The sequence below is a fragment of the Rhamphochromis longiceps genome, linkage group LG9, assembly GCF_057381845.1.
Source record: "Rhamphochromis longiceps isolate RC_006_pf linkage group LG9, R_longiceps_female_GT1.1, whole genome shotgun sequence".
Classification (NCBI taxonomy): domain Eukaryota; kingdom Metazoa; phylum Chordata; class Actinopteri; order Cichliformes; family Cichlidae; genus Rhamphochromis; species Rhamphochromis longiceps.
The window spans coordinates 26,683,613-26,706,507 of record NC_140565.1 but is presented as its reverse complement, the minus strand read 5'-3'; the positions used below and the strand labels follow the sequence as shown (position 1 = coordinate 26,706,507).

General features: G+C 39.3%; 1 protein-coding gene across 1 annotated transcript in view; it reads left to right on the top strand.

Moving 5' to 3' along the window:
* Window positions 1-22,895, top strand: part of myo3a (myosin IIIA) — a 63,177-nt gene that overhangs the window by 21,978 nt on the left and 18,304 nt on the right. The window contains exons 6-26 of the mRNA XM_085419085.1: window positions 1,201-1,266; window positions 1,404-1,559; window positions 3,434-3,527; window positions 5,465-5,581; window positions 5,983-6,087; window positions 7,003-7,086; window positions 7,359-7,561; window positions 8,855-8,953; window positions 9,060-9,174; window positions 9,878-10,004; window positions 10,451-10,658; window positions 11,619-11,766; window positions 13,369-13,522; window positions 15,620-15,708; window positions 15,799-15,928; window positions 16,308-16,390; window positions 20,225-20,305; window positions 20,780-20,985; window positions 21,080-21,191; window positions 22,506-22,668; window positions 22,755-22,841. Of these exons, the coding sequence (XP_085275211.1) occupies window positions 1,201-1,266; window positions 1,404-1,559; window positions 3,434-3,527; window positions 5,465-5,581; window positions 5,983-6,087; window positions 7,003-7,086; window positions 7,359-7,561; window positions 8,855-8,953; window positions 9,060-9,174; window positions 9,878-10,004; window positions 10,451-10,658; window positions 11,619-11,766; window positions 13,369-13,522; window positions 15,620-15,708; window positions 15,799-15,928; window positions 16,308-16,390; window positions 20,225-20,305; window positions 20,780-20,985; window positions 21,080-21,191; window positions 22,506-22,668; window positions 22,755-22,841 (2,627 nt within the window). The remainder of the gene's footprint in view (window positions 1-1,200; window positions 1,267-1,403; window positions 1,560-3,433; window positions 3,528-5,464; window positions 5,582-5,982; window positions 6,088-7,002; window positions 7,087-7,358; window positions 7,562-8,854; window positions 8,954-9,059; window positions 9,175-9,877; window positions 10,005-10,450; window positions 10,659-11,618; window positions 11,767-13,368; window positions 13,523-15,619; window positions 15,709-15,798; window positions 15,929-16,307; window positions 16,391-20,224; window positions 20,306-20,779; window positions 20,986-21,079; window positions 21,192-22,505; window positions 22,669-22,754; window positions 22,842-22,895) is intronic.

The following is a 22,895-nucleotide window of genomic DNA, read 5'->3' as shown; positions in this document are numbered from 1 at the left end:
ATTACTTTCATTACGTACTGATGGATTACCGTTATTTTCAACATGATTGTTATATTTTGCCAATGTATCATGGATTATGAAAAAACATAGGTCTACACTGAAAGGAGTGTGCAATGGATACATTGTATCATATTTCAACATATGGAGCTGAATCCAAAAAGATAAAGAGTAAACATACAGAGGAACAAGTCCAGTAGTCTTTTATGTTGTTTCCTCATTGCCTTATATTTCAAGGTTCAAGGTTCTTTATTCGTCACCTTGAACCTTGAACCTTGAATTTAAATAAGAAGAGAAAATGAGGACTGCAGAGAAGGACTAAGACAACAGTATATGTATGGAAGCCAAATCTGTGCTCAAAGCTTCGGTCTCTGGAGCGGATAAAAGATTTAAAGTGCTATTATAATTGTGCTCAGGTGTTAATAGCTAAGCTTTCATTTTCATTATGTGTAACAGAGAGGATTTAAACTTGCCTCCAATACTTTACTAAGTGAACTTTTGGCAGGCGAAACTGAACAAATTGCTTTAGCGAACTGGGGTACAAACAAGAAATTATATTTAAAACAGTCCAAGTCCTTGCAGCCTTTATAGTGCTTTAAAAAGCAGCTTTATTATTCAGGTAACCCAATGCAACTACCCCAAGTTATCTCTGCAGGGCTCTCTTTGTCTTTCGGATAAGAAAAACACTTTAATGATCACAGTATTAGCTGAACAGCCTGAAAATAAAGGCCTGATGCATTTCCTGTCTATATTGGTTGTGTTGTGTGATAAAAAGGAGACGAATGTCCTCTCATTAAACCAATTATTTGCTGTCAGAGCCAACGTGCGAAAGGCCTCCATGCATTAACAGGCAGCAGTGACTTCGCTGCCGAGTACCTGGAACCCTCTCGTAAAGAGGTACTTAAAGCCGAACAGGGAATCCAATTAACCGAGTTGTTTTTCTGCTGTGAGGCCTTGTTAAGTTTAACCCCACAACAATGTGTGTATGTTTTCAGGGTAAAGTATTTAAGAGGTTTGAGTCTATACACAAGTTTCCAGCTGCACTGCTCTGATGGCTGAAAGCTACCACTTTTTGCCACCAGAGAAACACCCCTGGATGCCCTCAGTGACGAATCGTCCCAGCCTTCTGTTCTCCGCCCTGCCCGCTTAAATCCTATCTCATCTTATCTTTCCATTTATCTTTTCCATTTCTTCCCGTAACAGAAACCCGCCGCCTACTCTCCACCAGCCGGAGCTCTGGTCAGATGAGTTTAATGACTTCATCTGCAAGTGAGTGTGGCTTCTAGTGTTTATCCTTCCTGTGTGAATAATAAATATTTACACAGATAACCCGCTGCTTTGAATATGAATCTGAGAAATGCACTGCACTCCTCTTTCTGCCTCATGCTCGTTCTCCCACCTCACAGATGTCTGATTAAGGACTTTGAGCTGAGACCGAATGTGCAAGACCTGCTCCAGCATGTGTTCATCAAACAGACTGTCGGCAGAGAGAAAATCCTGCAAAAACAATTGATTGAGCTCATTGATCTCAACCAGCAAATTGGAGTGATTGAAAAAACAAGGTATTGTGTCCTTATGGCTTTTGTCTCTATGTTTTTGTCCCGATATCTCGCTGTATGAGCCAAATACTCCCACACCGTAAAGTGTTTGATCGATTTTGATACAAAGCCCATGAAAAACTTAAAATATAACGCCCTTCCTGTCAGCGGTTGTTATATGCTAGGCTGTTGCTTAGCTTTTGCCGACAGTATAATCCAAATTACCCTACTTGCTGGATGTTTTACAAGCCCTGTCATCCTCACACAAAAAACAGGTCAATCCTGCACCGGCTGCACTTGAGCTGTAGGCTCCTTAGCATAAGTTAAAATGTTGCCCTTTAAAGTGAGTTTCTCCCTGTACAGTGATAACATGTCGATCCCGTTTCTGTCATTTAAGCCATCATGGAAAGACAGACAGAAGCTCAGACAGTAATGACAGGTAACTATAGAGGATGCTTTTGTGACGCAGTAGGAGCTTTTATAATTCAGTCAAAGCTCTTGTTGTAGTTGTGATTGCACACGTATTTGCCATCAACTGCCACCCTGCCCTTCTTACATCGTTGTCTGTTTTAATGTTCAAATCATGTTATTGTCACTGTTTGTTCTGTTTTATGAGTTTTCATTTATAATACTGTAATGTCATTTGATGCTGTCAGTGGTTATGATATTTACTGTAAATCAATTACAGGAGCTTAAAAGCTCACTTGTGTTCAGCATTACCTATCAGATAAATGATGCTTCAGTAGAGACACAGTGAAATAGGATTCCTGGAACTTGACCCTGGAACGTTTTCAGGGATTGAGCCTCTGACCTTCCGATTTATAGATGACCTGCTTTACCACCTGAGCAGCTTAACCTGTAGAAAGGCCATATCCCATAAATGAGGTGTACTTCATACCATGAAAAAATGTTAGAGCTTGAAAATAGAGGACAACTAATTCATGCACATGAAGTAACAACCAACTTTTCTTAAAAGAGTTGGTGTCTGACAGTAACATCATGATGTGTTCTGCCTCACTTTCCCCAAAATAATTATTTTCATATTGATATTTTTGTTTACAGGCAGCATCCACAGCCTTCAGCTACACTCTTAAAACTGTATGTTGTTGAAATCATAATATAGTAACTAATATTTGACATGAACATTTGAGCGACCTAGCTTAGGTAGTTCTATAGCTCTTTGAAAATGGCACAGAAAGCTAAAATGTGACAGTTTTCCTATTAAAAGTGGATCATCTTGGAATTATTTAAGGATATCTGGTATGGTCAGGCTGGAAGCATGTGGTCAGCTGACATGGAATGAACGTTATGCATACAAACCCCCAAATTACAAAATTACTTGAACCCAATCAACAACACGTAAGTATAAGGAAACATAAGAGTCATGTTGTCTTTCTAAAAGTTAAATAACAATAAAGCTAAAAGCTTGTTCAGTAAATTATGTTCATCACTAAATTTGCTGGTTTCCTGATATCACTTGTCAGTAAATGAACTGACTTGTGGTAATAAGATGATGTTGCAATTCCTACAATGGGTAATTGGAATCTTGTGGGATTATTTTATTCCCTTGTGCAGATTTAATCTCTTGAAAGACACATTTACTTAACTAGAAAAGATTTGTTTACTAAACTTAAGTCACCCACTTCTGAAGTTTATCCTCCCTGTGGGACAATTTTTGTTTTATTTTATCCCTCTCTGTGTCTACTCTTTCCTTGATTAAAATAGAAGATGCTTGAATAGAGACGCGTCCCTGAGGTTAGAGTCATAGTCAGACCAGTGCGTCCCAGTAAAAGCTCCTCTGCAAAGTAGCGGGGCTTGCAGTTCTAGAAGAATCTGCAAAATTTAACATTCATTTTTTCAGAGCATGCTCACTAAGAGATGTCATTGTTGTGTTCCAGGCATGAGCGTATTCATACCAAAAAAGGAAGCCACATGAAGACACAGGACGCAGACGAGGTGGATGACCTCGCCACCCTTGAGGTTCTAGATGAGGTAAAAAAAAAATGAATTAGGCTTTTTCACAGAATTTCTTTTTTCCCCTTCCTGGCTGCACAACATCAGATAACAAGTTAGAGTTAGGATGAAGTCACTGAATGCAGCAAACATTTTCTGGTGAAAAAGAAAAAAACCCAGAGAATTGATGGGAGTTAGAGCTGAAAATCTCTGCCTGTTTTATTTTTCTCCTTGAAAGCATAGGTAGTTTCTATTGAGATACATTTATGAATTTACAGCAGAGTGCTCTGCTCTCTCTCTCTCTTTGCTGATAGAGTTAATGTAGCTCACCCAACAGCCTCTTTCTCTCAGTCACTTTCATCTATTTTTTAATTGCACTTTGGTGTTTAAGTGAAAGGATAACTTGTGCTGGTCTTCACAACCCACACCAAAAATAATGATAGATCAAGTACTGTTTTCTTAACTTACACACCCGTATGTATGCACATATAAGTGGTATTAATAAAATATTAACTTTGTAATTACCTGCTAAGCTCAAACTGCTCTGTCCCAATCAAAATTGGAATCCTGGCACCGCACTTAGCTGGAATAAAATGGAAAAAATTATTTCTTTTATTTTTGCCCTTCTAGATGGTAACAAATACAACAGTTAAAATTTTCATGTATGATATGATGGAGAAAAAAATATTTGGTTTATTTGATAGATAGTGATTAATGCGTTTAAGTTACAAAATGAGTTACAAAAGTATTTTACTTATAACAAGTCAGGTAAATTTAAAATATACACTGTAAAAAGCTGCCAACATGTTGTTCTAACATTAACCAAGAAAAGTCACCACATATTATTTCAATTCTGTTCAATTTGGTTTTATTTATATAGCACCAAACCACAACAGCAGTCACCTAAAGGCACTATATTTAGGGTAAAGACCCTACAGTAATAGAGAAAACCCCAACAATTAGATGGGCCCCTGCGAGCAAGCAACAGTGGGAAGGACAAACTCCCTTTTAACAGGAAGAAACCTCTGGCAGAGCCAGGCTCAGGGAGGAGCAACTATCTGCCACAAAAACAAACAAAAACTCCAAAATGAACATGGCTTTGTTTCCTTTTGCAGAGGAACATATTTTTATGATATGGTGAATTCTGTGTTTATTATATTCAATACTAATACTGTCCGAAGTCCTCTTGCTGCATTGGGTGTTGGGGTGGCTGTAGCTCAGGTGGCAGAGCAGGTCAGCCACTAACCAGAAGGTCGGTGGTTTGATCCTAGGCTGCTCCAGTCAGCATGCCAAATATCCTTGGGCAAGATACTAACCCCATGTTGCTCTCCGATGCATCCATCGGAGTGTGAATGTGTGTGAATGGTAGACTACTTAGCACTTAGGTCAGAAAAAAGTGCTTGTGTGAATGGGTGTGATTGGGTGAATGAATTAGTTGTATAAAGCGCTTTGAGTGCTCAGACAGAGTAGAAAAGCGCTATATAAGAACAAGTCCATTTACCATTGGACAAAATAGCCAATATTTGAGTGATTAAACAACTAGTTTAGAAATGATAATCAAAAATGAACACTGATTGAACGTTTACTGCATCTACTGTGATATATTTGTATTTAAGCGCTGTTGAAGGTACACTATGTCACATTATGACATTTAGCATCATTTTTCCTAATTGCCCATTCTGGTCTTTCAAGAACCAAAACAAAACAAAGCAAAAATACACAGCAGCATCTTTGACAGAAAGAACATTTGGAACAATTTATCAAATCTGAGGGATGAACTGACATATTGAATGAGTTGCCAGCGGATATTTCCACCCATCCTTCAAGCTGAAATGGGCTGCTGGTTTGATGGGAACGTTGGCATAAACTAAACTTCTGTGGGTTGTTTTTTTTTTTTTTTTCATAAATATAGTTCTGACTGTCATTTAGCAAGCATCTCATACTGATATTTATTGTCTTTGTTTATTTTTTTCCAGAACACTGTCGCAGATCAGCTTCAGAATCGCTATGGAAATGATCAAATTTACACATATGTGGGCGACACCCTCATTGCAGTCAATCCTTTCCATACAATGGAGATATACACGCCTGAGGTCCGTGGAGATAAATAGACCTTTGTTTTATTTGGATCTGTGTTCTTTCCGTGTACATGCATCTCTACATTTGGTCAATAATGCAGTGAATGTAGCCTGGCATAGCTCATTAGAGCCTCTGCAGTTCTTCAGTCTGCTGCATCCCATTTGGCTTCAAACAGTGCACACACATTTTCACAGATACTACCGCTGTTTTTCTGCCTCGTCCATAACTCAGTGGCTCTATTTTCCTCTCAATTATCATGTTTTTGCCTCAAGTTTGTTGCTAATTGAGAGATTATTACAAATCCGCTTTGTAAAATCATTAATTTAGTTTTCTAAAAATATCTATTTTGTTGTATTCATTACACTCTTGAGCACGTCTTTAACAAGCTTTTATCTTTTTCTCCCTCTCTTCATAGCACACTAAGATGTACATAGGAGCTAAGCGTACAGTTAACCCACCACACATCTTCGCTGTGGCTGATACTGCCTACCAATCTATGGTTTCATACAATGCTGATCAGGTAATAAGCTCTTCAGTTATTACAAACTGTTTGAGTTTACTTGTTTAAGTGCTGTTCCACACGATGCCAGAGCAGCAGTTTGACAACACAGACCCTAAAAAAAACAGAAACCAGATACCAGAAAGTACCAAAAGCAGGTTCTGTTTTTTTAATTTTTTTCATTTATTCATTTTTTGCAGGGTTGGGGGGATTTTGTGCGTGATTTTGTGTGATGCTAATAATGCTAAATCTAGTTTGCTAGGATGGTTAGCATGGTGTGTCTATTATTCGATATTGGAGAATTGGCAAGTGAATTAAGGCCTTTTGATTGGATCGTCTTTGGGGAAATTCAAGTACATCCTTTCTAAGAAAGAAAGTTTGCACAAGACTCTGAACAGTACTGTGAAAAATTAAGTACACCCCACGATTCAATAGCTTGCAGAGCCAGTAGCTGTGGTCGAGCTTTAGCCCACTCTTCTTTACAGTGTTGTTTCAGTTCATTGAGGTTTGTGGGCATTCATTTATACATAGTTCGCTTAATATCCTGCTACAGCTTTGCAATCTGGTTCAGGTCTGGGCTTTGACTGGGAAATTTCAAAAACTGATTATTTTCTTTTTCAGGCGTTCTGTAGATTTGCTAGTGTGCTTGGGATCATTGTCTTGCAATATGATTTTATTGTTAATAAAGCTAATAATATAATATGCCTGTCCTATATGGACTCTGTATTTGAATTTTCTTTGTAAAAGAAAGCCAGTATGTTGATTCTCTCTCCACTGTCTGCATTCAGTGACATATTTTAGTGACAATGGTAGTTAAGCTGTTAATAACATTATTAATATTATTCGCGTTTAAGCCTCAAAGCCTTTTTTGTTGACACCACAGGAGTCAGAGTGCATATATAATTAAATGTGACTCAAGTGACTTCTTGTGTGCAGTGTATTGTGATCAGTGGGGAAAGTGGAGCAGGGAAAACAGAGAGTGCTCATCTGCTGGTGCAGCAGCTAACGGTTCTCGGGAAGGTGAGTCATGAAATCCAACCAGCACAACGCTTGATCGTTTGGTAGATATTCTGTTAACGCAGTTTGAAGATCTTGTAATGAGTTCGTTGGTGCTGCAGTTAGTGCCAGTCATGATATGAAGGCTAACTAAAAAGGAAATGTCATTTCTCTTGACCTTTTTTGTATTTATATGAGCAGATTATAGGAAGTGGTAGTGCTACTTGTCATAGTGTAACACTTACTTCTTTTTTTTTTAATTAGTCCCCCATACTAAAGTGGAATATTTTGTTTAGGCCAATAACAGGACACTCCAGGAGAAGATCCTGCTGGTCAACAGCTTGGTGGAGGCATTTGGAAATGCCTGCACTGTCATCAATGACAACTCCAGCCGCTTCGGCAAGTACCTGGAAATGAAGTTCAACGGTGGTGGAACAGTGGTCGGAGCACAGATATCCGAGTATCTGCTGGAAAAATCCAGAGTTGTCCACCAGGCGATGTAAATATCACTTCCTGTTTCTTGTGTTGGTCCCGGTTTTGACTGTTATTACCTTCATTTGAGAGTGACATTCATAGAAAAATACAAATAATCTCTCTGTTCATTTTCTGAAAGAACATTGCCATGAAGGTTATTATTCTGCCCGCTTTCCACGGATCAGCGGATAATAGATTGTCTCTTTTTCTTGCTCTCTTTCACATCTGCTTTTTCATTTGAAACTGGTGGCATTTGCTTTCACCTGCATTTCACTCGGTCCATCATTTCTTCTTATCGTGTGTCTGGGGAGCAGACCGGGTCAAGTGGAAGGGCTAGCTTATTTCCTGTTGGATCAAAGATTGTGGTCTTGCGTGTGTCTTTAGTGGAACTTCAAAGACACACTCAAGTACTGCATTGGAAAACAGACTCATGTCAGAGAGGGCTCGATTAGGCCGTACATTGTCTGAATATTTAGTCTGTTAATGGCTGTCGTATTTGGGTTAATAGAACACAGGGTGAACTCTTATGTTTTCATGAATTAATCTTTATTCACATGTTGCATATTTTGTTACCCCTGCAAGATAATTTTCAATTGCTTCATTATGGATATATTTTAATGACACACACACACCTGAAATGATTGTTGATGCTTTCCGATGGGATTTGGTGACAGTATCCTGAATCAAATTTAGTTTGATTATCCTGTTGAAACAAAAATGGCTATTTACTAATGGATTTAGCAAAAGATTAGACAGGTTTTCCTTCACCATATTCATGATTAATATAAATTTAAGCTTAAATTTTATTCATAATAAACAACCAAAGGCATTCAGTGTTCATCATCATTCATCTATGCTTGTAATTTATTTCATAAAGTCTTACAATTTGTGTTACTGGTGGAAATACAACTTGGTTTTGAATTTAAAGAAGGATCGTCAGCCTTCTTTATTCAAACGAATATGGGAAGGCGTAGGATTGTTTGCAGATTATATTAGTTTGTCTGTTTTTCCTCCAAATTCCAAAACTATGACATCACAACAATGGGATTGGTCAGTAGCAATGTTGATCCTGGACACTATTAACATGATGCAGGAGTAACACAAACATGGAGATATCAGATAACTCAGGTTTTTAAAAAGCTGGAAACATGTTAACTAACTATTCCTGTGCATATTTTAGCATTGATCATGTTTATTTTGTTAGAAATTTTCTTAAGAAAACAAAACTGGAGTCATGTTAATCATGTGGCGAAAACATTTACCTAGCATGTCTCCTTTTCAGGAATTTGATTTCCACTATATGTGCGTGTTTCCACAGGGGGGAGAGGAACTTCCACATCTTTTACTACATTTATGCTGGTCTGGCTGACAGGAAGAAGCTAGCCCACTACAAGCTCTCTGACAGCAAAACACCTAAGTAGGTTTGACATTCCTTAGCAATTTTCCCAAAACACTGTTATCTGCGTCCCATGCTGCAAACTCCCAACTTCCAGAGACCCCAGTGGTTCCTTTTTGTTTTGCAGGTATCTGTATCACGAGAACATTAAACTTGGGCCTGACATAGTGAACAACGCTTCCTACAAGGAGCAGTTTGATGCAGTCGAGCAGTGTTTCAAAGTCATTGGATTCACCCTGGAGGTATAAACTGATGTATTCATTACTGGGCCACAGGTTTAGCAGTATAACCTTGATCCCAGTGTTCACACTGACTTGTTCTCACTCTTCCCCATTAAAGTCACTCTATGTAAAAATAACATGTAAACAATCTTACTAGCTATAGCACCAGTATTGCTGGCATTTCAGAATCAGTGTGATCATGCCGGCTTCTTGTCTTGTATATGGCTTGTGATGGAACATAAAGCTGCAGGCACATGTAGGCAATCAGTTCTTGACATTGTGAAAACCTAATGAGGCTCAAAGTACTGATTGCTCTTGGGATCTCCACATCAATAGTACTTATGTTATAATCACTTGGTAGTGCTATTTTACTGTGTCGTTTTGTCGTCCATGAAATGCACTTCAAGCTGATCCCTTAATATATGTGCTGCAGGTGAATTAGTGTTTTGTTTTTGTTTGTTTGTATTGTTTGTAGATTTAAGATTTTAACAAACTGTGCCCTTTTTTGGTCTGTTTGAACTGCTTTCATAGTTCAAAATAATAATTGAGCCACCTATTTTCGGATTGGCTACTCCTCGCAAACAGAAGGTTTAAACAGCAGGTGGGTGGAGCTTCTGTGCTCAAAGCTAGAGCTTTGAGTCTGAGCTGAGGTGACCATATTAGGGATAGTTGCACACACTGATACATGTTTCCATACAAACTGTATTTGTTCTAATTTTTGCAGGAGCTCGGAAATGTTTACAGCACACTGGCTGCCATCCTCAACTCTGGGGACATTGAGTTTTCTCCAGTTGCCTCAGAGCACCAAACAGACAAGAGCAACATCTGCAACATGTCTGTCTTGGAGAACGGTAAGAAAAGAGAGAGAGAAGCACAGTGCATGATGACAGAAAACCAAATATGACTCTGAATTTCCTCTGCTACACCCCCTTCATCCGCCTCCCTCTTTTGCTAACCATCATTAACTCTGCAGGAGTCCTCCATGTTTAGATAAATACAGGAAATGATTTGGTTAAATCAATTACCCAAGACTGCATTAGTACATAAAAATCATTAAGAAGCATACATTTGTAATGGTTAGATATTATAATGCATGCTTTGCATTATATTTTCTGAATTCAAACACCTGTTCTGAATGGTAATTTAGAAAACAACATAGATGCGGCCTATTAATTGAATGAATATTCTCCTGCTCAGTCAGAATGAGGCTACATATTGCATAAGATGTGCTGCTTTGAGTAAACTCCACACTATAAATGCTAACTTTTATCCCCTTCCTTATCTCATGTCACCTCAGTGGCATCTCTGCTTCGTATCCGCTCAGACGAGCTGCAGGAAGCCCTGACCTCCCACTGTGTTGTGGCCCGCGGAGAGACGATCGTCAGACCCAACACAGTGGAAAAAGCAGTGGAGGTGAGGGACGCCATGGGTAAAGCTCTCTACAGCCGCCTCTTCAGCTGGATTGTCAACCGAATCAACGCGCTGCTGCGGCCTGACAGCCAAGGGTAAGATGGGGGGGCAGAGAGTGTAACGGTGTGTTTGGTTGTCACGAATGAGGTCGTCTGACAAAGTTCCTGCTTTTGGATTAAAATAGATACACAACTAGATTCACTGCCAAGTCTTTAAAACTGCAGAATATACTTTAAAATCTACTTGCGTACATATTACATCGAGTATAGTGAGCATCACTATACTCGTGAGCATCACTATACTGGTTTAAGTTGTAAAAGAATTAATGAAGTGTCAAAACACAAAAAAAACCTGTACATTTGAGATGTTAAAACCAACAGTTTAACAGTTTTAAACATAAAAAGACTATTAATTCTTTCTAACGTTTAAATGATGTCTGTCTACTAACATCCTCTCAGCTGAAGTGCTAAAAATTGCACTTCCGCTAATGGCCACTAGAGGCTCATTCTAGAAGCCTCTAGAGTCATACACTCCATGCCCAGTTTTCAAGCAGAAATAAACATTTCTGCAGCCTGCTACAAATTTCTCTTTTTCTATTTCTAGCTAATTTACACCTTTATGACAGATGTATGTTTGTAAATTTAAAAAAAAAAACTCAAATAATAAAATATTTTAAGGCTTTAAGTTTTACTTTTTACATTATTTTGTTCATTTTGAATTATTTTCTCAAAAGTCTGAATGAGTAAGTTTAAATTTTGACAAAAAATTATCTGAAATTTTGACTTGCTGTATGGATGGAGAAAAAAATCAGTGGCAGATAAGCTTCCAACTAAATATCCAAGACCTTTTGCTTTTTACACAAGTAAGAATCATAACTTAAAAATAAGAAAAGTATATGAGTGGTCAGCTAGAGTAGAGAAGTGCAAAATAAGAACCAGTCCACTTACCATTTAAGTGTCAGGCTACCAGAACAACATAGCCATCCCTAGCACCACACGGTTAGCTATTCTATGAATGCATTTAAAGATTTAACATTTTATCCTTGTCTTCTCCAGAGAGGACGACAAGGGCCTTAACATCGGCATCTTGGACATATTTGGTTTTGAAAACTTCAAGAAGAACTCTTTTGAGCAGCTCTGCATCAACATTGCCAACGAGCAGATCCAGTTTTACTTCAACCAGCACATCTTTGCGTGGGAACAGGTAAAGTTCAGCCCACAAACCTCACACCAGCATGCCCCCCAGCCTGTCACTGAATTCAAATAACACTTTCTCAGAACGTGAATCCCTCCTGAACAGCTCTCTGTGTGCAGTTTTCACCTTGGTTCTAACTCATTTCCATCTAAATTGAGATAACATGTCATCGTTTGTCAGTCTGCATTTTAAAAGAGATGGCAAGGGTAAAATATGCTGCTGTCTTTATTCACGGCAGAATGAGGTTCTCTGTTCTCCCCTCGTGCAGTCTCGTGAGAGGGTTTTGCCTTTGGGGGGGGTCAGAGAATGGTTTGCCAATGTTAAATGATTTGGAGTCACCCATTGGGAGGTGTTATAAATCATTCTAAACGAGGGTCAATTAGGAGTTGAAGACACTTAGTGCTGGACTTAAATTCACTCTTGGGTATTGTTGGAACCAGGCCCAGAAATATATTGTCCTATGCAACCATCATATGTATATCCAGAGCATAAGGGAAATGTACGGTGCTGTGAGATTAATAGTTCTACATAAATAAGGCAGAATTAAAGGATTGCTGTATGGTAAGGTTTTATCAGCAGTGCATTTACTCCGCTGCCCTCATGTTTTCATGTATGTTTATGCGTGTGGTTGCATATTGTCCCAATCTATCTGCATCCATGCAGATTTTTTTTTCTGCTTTACTTCATTTTCTTCACAGTGGCACTTCATGCTCGAATAAGCAGATTGATTTGATATTGTTTGTTCCCATTTTGACCTGTTCTCCGTGGAGTAGAAGTCCCTGGTGATGTTGCTGAGTCATAGTAGCAGCTCTGAGTCAGCCTGATGTGATCAGGTTTGCTCACTTTGCCCTGCAGATCAGATTTATCAGAGCCGAGTTAAGAGGAGATAAAAGACAACAAATCAACATCGTTGATTTAATATAGTTATGTCCATAAACAGCTGTTTTGGGGCAATTTATGTAGGTAAATTTCTAGACGCTTTTATTTTAAAAGGTCAAGCCTTTGTGAACGCTAAAGCGTGACATTAAAGAAATAAAACCGAGGATATAAAACTGTACTGCTGTTTAATGGATCTTAAAGTGCATTTGGTATTGTAAGACAAGATTTCACTCATGCAGAAATACGGCTTTATTATTAAGGCAGCAGCATTAATAGCATCTTAGTATCAAGGAGATCAAGGAGTAATGACTATTGACCATGTATAGTAACCCAGTCCTAAAGGCTGTCCTGTGACAGTGAATATGTGTCATTAACCAGAGATCAGAAAAGCTACAGTGTCTTGCTAGGATTAGGAGATTAACCTTGGAATTAGTTTGATATTTAGAGCCAACTGGAGAGATCAGCATTCCATGAAAGGTTATTCACTTGTTCATAATTCATTCTAACATGTTATCATATATTAGGGTTAGCTAAAGGAATCCCAAACACACTTCTACTCCACGGAGAAGTTGATTTGACATCTTATTTGGACCTTTTTATTTGGTAACATGAAAATCGATGGAAAACTTAAGAAACTCAGGCTTTCATCAAGCTGTTGGAAGGTGTTTTGACCCATGAAAGGAGGCCATTAAAGACATTACATCACGAGTGCTTATTTCCACTCCTGTGCAGGATGAGTACCTGAATGAAGAAGTTGATGCTCGGATGATCGAGTACGAGGACAACCGGCCACTCCTGGACCTGTTCTTGCAGAAGCCCATGGGGATGCTGTCACTTCTGGATGAAGAGAGCCGCTTCCCGCAGGCCACTGACCAGACACTCGTAGGTGAGCTGCTCAGATTTCAATAGAGAAATGTTTGTTTTATTTGCTTTATTATTTATGTTATCGTGTTTTGAGTTTGGTAACCACAACTTCCTGTTAGTGCAGGGGCTGATTACATATGAGGTGTTAATCTAACTTTTCTCCAACTACAGTGGGGCAAAAAAGTATTTAGTCAGCCACCGATTGTGCAAGTTCCCCCACCTAAAATGATGACAGAGGTCAGTAATTTGCACCAGAGGTACACTTCAACTGTGAGAGACAGAATGTGAAAAAAAAATCCATGAATCCACATGGTAGGATTTGTAAAGAATTTATTCGTAAATCAGGGTGGAAAATAAGTATTTGGTCAATAACAAAAATACAACTCAATACTTTGTAACATAACCTTTGTTGGCAATAACAGAGGTCAAACGTTTACTATAGGTCTTTACCAGGTTTGCACACACAGTAGCTGGTATTTTGGCCCATTCCTCCATGCAGATCTTCTCGAGAGCAGTGATGCTTTGGAGCTGTCGCCGAGCAACACTGACTTTCAACTCCCGCCACAGATTTTCTATGGGGTTGAGGTCTGGAGACTGGCTAGGCCACTCCAGGACTTTCAAATGCTTCTTACGGAGCCACTCCTTTGTTGCCCGGGCGGTGTGTTTTGGATCATTGTCATGTTGGAAGACCCAGCCTCGTTTCATCTTCAAAGTTCTCACTGATGGAAGGAGGTTTTGGCTCAAAATCTCACGATACATGGCCCTATTCATTCTGTCCTTAACACGGATCAGTCGTCCTGTCCCCTTGGCAGAAAAACAGCCCCATAGCATGATGTTTCCACCCCCATGCTTCACAGTAGGTATGGTGTTCTTGGGATGCAACTCAGTATTCTTCTTCCTCCAAACACGACGAGTTGAGTTTATACCAAAAAGTTCTACTTTGGTTTCATCTGACCACATGACATTCTCCCAATCCTCTGCTGTATCATCCATGTGCTCTCTGGCAAACTTCAGACGGGCCTGGACATGCACTGGCTTCAGCAGCGGAACACGTCTGGCACTGCGGGATTTGGTTCCCTGCCGTTGTAGTGTGTTACTGATGGTGACCTTTGTTACTTTGGTCCCAGCTCTCTGCAGGTCATTCACCAGGTCCCCCCGTGTGGTTCTGGGATCTTTGCTCACCGTTCTCATGATCATTTTGACCCCACGGGATGAGATCTTGCGTGGAGCCCCAGATCGAGGGAGATTATCAGTGGTCTTGTATGTCTTCCATTTTCTGATGATTGCTCCCACAGTTGATTTTTTCACACCAAGCTGCTTGCCTATTGTAGATTCACTCTTCCCAGTCTGCTGCAGGTCTACAATACTTTTCCTGGTGTCCTTCGAAAGCTCTTTGGTCTTGGCCATGGCGGAGTTTGGAGTCTGACTGTTTGAGGCTGTGGACAGGTGTCTTTTATACAGATGATGAGTTCAAACAGGTGCCATTCATACAGGTAACGAGTGGGGGACAGAAAAGCTTCTTACAGAAGACGTTACAGGTCTGTGAGAGCCAGAGATTTTCCTTGTTTGAGGTGACCAAATACTTATTTTCCACCCTAATTTACAAATAAATTATTTACAAATCCTACCATGTGGATTCATGGATTTTTTTTTCACATTCTGTCTCTCACAGTTGAAGTGTACCTCTGGTGCAAATTACTGACCTCTGTCATCATTTTAAGTGGGGGAACTTGCACAATCGGTGGCTGACTAAATACTTTTTTGCCCCACTGTATACACTCTGATATTTTGCTTTGTCCCAGAGCAAGATAACAAGTGTGGTTGAGTTGTGGTGATCATTTAGGTTGTAGCTCCAAAACGATGACCACACAGTGACAGATGTTTAAAGTTGGCTGCTGTGACGGTTTCACAGTCAAATATAGCTTGGAACAAAATTTTGATAATATCAGAAATTTAGGTTGACCCTCTCACAAGCTTGGCTGCTGCTGTGCCCTACATATACTATACTATAGATTTATATGATATTTATATGATATTATAACTTGAATCTGGGGTGTGTAGGGACCTTCGGATGGCCTTGGGTGTTTGGATAATTAACTCATGCAGTCTGATATTTTAGAGAAATTTGAAGGTAATCTCAAGACAAAAAGCTTCTGGAGGCCAATGAGGGTTGACCTGGGCTTTGGGATTCACCACTATGCTGGAAAGGTAATTTAACATTTAATTCTAATCATAAACTGAAGCTGTTTGGCATTTGCTATTCATATCTTTCTTTATACCTCTCTACCAAACCTTAAGGTGATTTACAATGCCGCGGGCTTCTTGGCCAAGAACAGAGAAACCCTTCCAGCTGACATTATCCTGCTGCTGCGGTCGTCGGAGAATGAGCTCATTCGCAAGCTTGTCACTCACCCCCTCACCAGAACAGGTGAAGCAGACACAACCGCTCTTTGTGAATGAAGTTAAAATCAAGTTAAGAAAGAAAGGTAGAAGGTGAAAAGCTCCAACTTTTGCTTCAATTACTTGAAAACGGTGCAGAAGTACTTAAAATAAAATGACAGGCCATTCTTAGCCTGTTTAGCTTCCTCCTCTGTTCACGTTCACTGACTTGATCAGCAGTAACTCTCAGCATGACAGGAGCCTACTGTTTAGACTTAATGTAACCTCAGTAATTATCCCACCTGATTAAAATAACGTGCACTGCTCTGTTTCTTCAGATGGTTTCTGGATGTGTGACTAAGTCTCTTTTCTCTGTTGAGGGCAGTTTGTTCACTGACTCGCTCTCTAATCCACTATTCATTTCACAGGCAACCTTGCCCACACCAAGGGTAAAGGCATAAACACAATACGGAGCCCACGGACCCCGACACGCACCATCACCCTCGCCAAGGTACTTACAGCACTGTCTGCATTATCACTGTATTATCTCCCACATAAAGAACTTCCTCTGAAAAGTTGTTCAATTTATTTTCTCCATATTACTCTCACTACTCCAGTCGAGACCTGCTGCTGAATTACAGTTCAGATACTTGTGTCTACTGTGTTTTTCATTCATTCTCGCTCTGTTTTTACCCAACTGTAATTACTGCTTATTTTATTTATTTTCTCACCTTTCTTTCGTTTTTCTTTTTCCCTTTCGCTGCATTTCTGTTTCAAAAGATGGGAGTGCTAAGTTTATACAGTTCTTTTTCTTTTAGCGAGGTAATAAAGATGTGTGTATAACTATACCCTTTCCTCACTCTAGATATCCTTATAACAACCAATTGGATCCCGATATAGTGGCCTGTAGCTTGGTTTGAGATAGTTACAGTTAAAGTTACTTAGTTCAACAAAGTGAAAAGCGACCTATTATGCATTTCCTTATTTTCTATTTGATATACTTGTCAAAAAAAAAGAAACACAAGTAACATAACTATCATATACAGTATATATATATGTATAATATAAGACTTTTAACCTGCAGAATGGCCTCCTCTGGACGTGCAAGCAACACCTCCGTGCCTCCTGTGTTAACAAAATAGTAATTCCATTAATTAAAACCAGAACTGAAAGCTAATCAACGTGTTTGGGGTTTTTAAAAGATTAAAAATGCACAATAATCAGTTTTAAAACAAAGATATGATGATATTTTATATGTCATCATATACAACTTTGCATAGCTCCTCATGTTTAACATGACAAAAGTTCTAAAGTATCAGTTCAGCATGAGCTCCTAATGAGCCAAAAGCTTGTTATGATGCCAAGGAGAGCAGGTATCCCTAATGTGGTTATCTCAGGCACACAGCTCTGTCTGAACAGAGGCCCCGCCTACCTGCTGTTGAAATAATGTGTTTGTGAGAGGCAGCCAATCAGATGATAGTTGGCTTAAAGGAAGAGGGAAAAGAGCTGAAGCAGAGAGTGATTTGACGGGAATCACTCAAAGCTATTTTAATGGACTCCAAGCATAAAAATATAAAGCTGGAAATGAGCATAAAAGGTCTACTTAAAAGTATTTTCCTGCATTAAGTCTCTGTGCAGATCATTATGTGTATTTGCAGCCTTGCTTTGCAAAATGCTAAATGCACCTAAAAACCCTTACTTCCTTCTGATGTATCTCTTATGCCGTGCTAATACTAGACTTGTTCATACAGGGAGTGCAGAATTATTAGGCAAGTTGTATTTTTGTGGAATAATTTTATTATTGAACAACAACCATGTTCTCAATGAACCCAAAAAAACTAATTAATATCAAAGCTGAATGTTTTTGGAAGTAGTTTTTAGTTTGTTTTTAGTTTTAGCTATTTTAGGGGGATATCTGTGTGTGCAGGTGACTATTACTGTGCATAATTATTAGGCAACTTAACAAAAAACAAATATATACCCATTTCAATTATTTATTTTTACCAGTGACACCAATATAACATCTCCACATTCACAAATATACATTTCTGACATTCAAAAACAAAACAAAAACAAATCAGCGACCAATATAGCCACCTTTCTTTGCAAGGACACTCAAAAGCCTGCCATCCATGGATTCTGTCGGTGTTTTGATCTGTTCACCATCAACATTGCGTGCAGCAGCAACCACAGCCTCCCAGACACTGTTCAGAGAGGTGTACTTTTTTCCCTCCTTGTAAATCTCACATTTGATGATGGACCACAGGTTCTCAATGGGGTTCAGATCAGGTGAACAAGGTGGTCATGTCATTAGTTTTTCTTCTTTTATACCCTTTCTTGCCAGCCACGCTGTGGAGTACTTGGACGCGTGTGATGGAGCATTGTCCTGCATGGAAATCATGTTTTTCTTGAAGGATGCAGACTTCTTCCTGTACCACTGCTTGAAGAAGGCGTCTTCCAGAAACTGGCAGTAGGACTGGGAGTTGAGCTTGACTCCATCCTCAACCCGAAAAGGCCCCACAAGCTCATCTTTGATGATACTAGCCCAAACCAGTACTCCACCTCCACCTTGCTGGCGTCTGAGTCGGACTGGAGCTCTCTGCCCTTTACCAATCCAGCCACGGGCCCATCCATCTGGCCCATCAAGACTCACTCTCATTTCATCAGTCCATAAAACCTTAGAAAAACCAGTCTTGAGATATTTCTTGGCCCAGTCTTGACGTTTCAGCTTGTGTGTCTTGTTCAGTGGTGGTCGTCTTTCAGCCTTTCTTACCTTGGCCATGTCTCTGAGTATTGCACACCTTGTGCTTTTGGGCACTCCAGTGATGTTGCAGCTCTGAAATATGGCCAAACTGGTGGCAAGTGGCATCTTGGCAGCTGCACGCTTGACTTTTCTCAGTTCATGGGCAGTTATTTTGCACCTTGGTTTTTCCACACGCTTCTTGCGACCCTATTGACTATTTTGAATGAAACGCTTGATTGTTTGATGATCACGCTTCAGAAGCTTTGCAATTTTGAGACTGCTGCATCCCTCTGCAAGCTATCTCACTATTTTTGACTTTTCTGAGCCTGTCAAGTCCTTCTTTTGACCCATTTTGCCAAAGGAAAGGACGTTGCCTAATAATTATGCACACCTGATATAGGGTGTTGATGTCATTAGACCACACCCCTTCTCATTACAGCTATGCACATCACCTAATATGCTTAATTGGTAGTAGGCTTTCGAGCCTATACAGCTTGGAGTAAGACAACATGCATGAAGAGGATGATGTGGACAAAATACTCATTTGCCTAATAATTTTGCACTCCCTGTATATCACTGTGGTGGATTTGTGTTTATAGCACCATGCCTAATTCTGCTACGCAATTTCAGAAAAATGGCTTACATAGTCAATCAAATTTTTTTTAAAATGCTTTTAAAACAGTGTTAAAACTTTAAATTTTGCACTCCAAGCATTCCGTAATCAGCCTGACTCTTTCAGGTGCCAGTATCCAAATAAAACTCCTCCTGGCAACTCAATTGCGTGGCTTTACGTGCCGGTGTGAATTAGTTTAGATTGCAGCCGTACACCATTGCTAAATGTAAGCCTCAAAGCCATTTGCTCACCTAAAACCAATCGACAGCGGCTACATTTACAAGAACTGTTTGATTAGTTCTTGAATTAATTTCCATTCATCTGCATATTTTAGGGAAAAAGCTCATCAAAGGTTTTGCTCTTGAGAAGCCACGATGAGCGATTTAAATGCTAAAAAACAGCATTAGGCTGATGGCGTGCTATAAAGGTGGTCTTCTCCCCGTTGTGTTTGTGTTGAGAATTAGAAGTAGAGCTTGTTAAAATGTTACCAAATATGTGGTAAAGGACAATTAAGTGGTTATTTTTTTTATTTTTATTTAGCTGTCTGTTTCTTTTTTTTTGGGGGGGGGGGGGGGGGGGGGGGGGGTGTTTTGTTTTTTTCTAAGCAGTTTTTAAGCATTGAGTCATTGACATGTGACCGATTTGGGTGTAACACTGTTGTATATAAGTAGACCATATTCTTGATTTGGCACTACTTGTTTATCCACTTTATGCGTCTCTTTTGCAGCGTTCTCTGGAATTAAAGCCTGCAAAAAAATTCTTGCTTGATGTAAGCAAATGAAAACGGTGATTGGTGGTTTTTCAAAAACACAATCAAATGTTTGGAGTAAAATTTGCACAGGAGAAAAAAGATAAACCACATACATGTTTTATTATTTAGTCGGATATCCATACTGTACAAGCAGAAATTATAGAGAGTAGTATTATATCATATACCCGGTATTATTGGCCTTTTTTAATATGTTTTATGTTTTTGGGGTTTTTTTTAGCCAGGTGAATCTGGAGACACGCCTTACCACCCTAGAGAAACCACCAACATGAGAACACAGACAGTGGCCTCCTACTTCAGAGTAAGATTTGAACATTTTTTTAAATTATTTTATTTTATTTGCTTGGATCAGTTATTTGGGAGGTTTTTAGAGAGAGCCACAAATTAACAAACAAATACAGTTGTACTCAGTAGTTCACATACACTCATCATGAGCATGATTTCAAAGTAATTTTGAGCTTTTAATCATTTCTTTTAAGTGTTTTGTTTCCAGGGTGGAATGATTGTACAGCAAAGATCCTAAAGATTTATGCATTTATTTTGAATTTTCTACACAGGGTCAGAATTATAAATACAAACATAGAAATGATACATACAACCTCAGATATATAGATACTCTTTTAGGGCCGGGGCTGGATAACCACCATCTACCATTATAGAATTGTACCATAAATTTCTAGCTGGTTTTCTTTGAGTGCCTTCTCTCACCAGAGACATTATAACTACCATATATTTGCCACAACTACCCCTAATCTTCTTCTTCTGCTCCTTCTAGTACTCTTTGATGGACCTTCTGTCCAAGATGGTGGCAGGTCAGCCTCACTTTGTGCGCTGCATCAAGCCCAACAACGATCGCCATGCCAACAAGTTTGACCGTGAAAAGGTTCTGGTCCAGCTTCGATACACTGGTGTTCTGGAGACTGCCAAGATCAGACGCCAGGGTTACTCTCACCGCATCCTGTTTGCTAACTTCATTAAGAGGTCAGTGGTGAAAAGCAGAGCTTATGAAGTGATTACAAAATCAGCGTGTAGAACCTTGATATTAGTGTCCAGATAATTACATTGATTGCTGCAGGTACTACTTATTGGCTTACCATGCTAACGAGGAGCCCGCTGCAACCCCAGAAACATGTGCTGCAATACTGGAGAAGGCCAAGCTGGAAAACTGGGCTATGGGAAAGACAAAGGTAAGGAGAGATTTCATTTCATTCATTCATTTCATTTCATTTATTTGTTCATTTTCAGGCACAACAAATACCTATATTGAACATAAAATGCACAAAACAAAAAACAAAAATTGCCTGAAATTTGGTGTTTACTGTTGTTTCTCACTGTTTGGTTAAGTTGAGGCAAGAAATTAAAAGAAATTTTCCACCTTTTTATTGTTGCATCCCTTCATGATCCAGCAGGAATCTCAAACATACGGAACAAACATCCAAATGTAGCACATTGAGCTCAGAGTTGTGCAGATTTTTTTGAGTCTCCTTTGCCAGAGGCCAATTTAAAACTTCAATACTAAATAAAACTTTTTTCCACACATTATGGTCATGAATAGATTCAAATCAAGTTAATAAAGGACTCCAGATGAAGGCTCATACACCCAAACCATTTAGGTTAAACAAGGCATGAAAATAAAAGAATGTGCTTCTGATTTTTTATTTTTTTATTTTAAATCTATAACCAAAGAGCATTTCAAAGATCATCATCATCTAATTTCATAGATTTGCGTGAACAACAGTGATTATCCCACAACTGTAAAAGGCTGATGGGGTGTGGTCGTCACCCTGCCAAGCGGTCAGGTGGTTGGGTGGCATGGACCCTCAAGTTTCTGTATTAAAATAGCTCGAGAACAAAGCAAAATAAGATTTTGAAATTTATACCATAGATGTATCCACTAAAAACGTTGGAAAATGTTGAATCTCAGTGACCTCTTTCTCAAGGTTATGGTCAAAGGTCAGGTTTTCATCCAGTATGGACAGCTCCTGAAAATCTTGGAGTTTGAATCCCGATGACGTGATCTCAAGGTCAGAGGTCAGATTTTCAAATTTATACCTTAGGTCCATTAACTAGGAGGCTAAGGGGTAGCACTGACAGCTGCCAGTATTTTTATTCTGATTACCTAGGGTTAGGGTAAATATTAATACAAACTGAAGCCAGTTTAGTGAAGGCTCAATTCTTTGTATTGCTTTATCTTCTGCTGCTTTATGGATTAGCATTTATTTATTACTTTTCTAATCTTGATAACAACTTAAAACACTTTGCACTATGAGACTCATATGCATTCATATTGCACTGACGCGCACATGCAAATGCCACATACAAAGGTACCTTAAATTGTTGAACCCAGAAATCTCCTGCTGTGAAAGAACAATAACTTCCGCACTGTCGTGCCTGAAAAGGGAATCCAACAGTGCTTGCGTGATTCTGCATTTGAGGCTAAACCTACAGTGTTATGTTTGTATTTCAATAACTAACAGTTGTTTTTATCCCTCTGGGCTTAGGTGTTTCTCAAGTATTACCACGTTGAACATCTGAATCTGATGGTACAGCAGACAACACAGCGAATCATCCTGGTCCAGGCTTGTGTTCGAGGCTGGCTTGGAGCCAAGCGGTACCGGCGGATATTAAAAGAGCGAGAACAAAGTGCCCTGGTGCTGCAGTCAGGTTAGTAAACTGTGCACGCTGGTTGTGTACCACAATGTCAACAAGTTATAGAGGAGGCATAAATTTTATTTTTTTTTGTGCTGCAGCATACAGAGGACATCAAGCTCGGAAGAGGGTAGCTGATGAGAAAAGCAAAGCAAAGTTGGAGGCCTTCATCATCCAGTTTCAGGCTGGTAGGAGTCTGATATTAAATTAGTTACATTATCTATATGTGGTGCGTATTATAT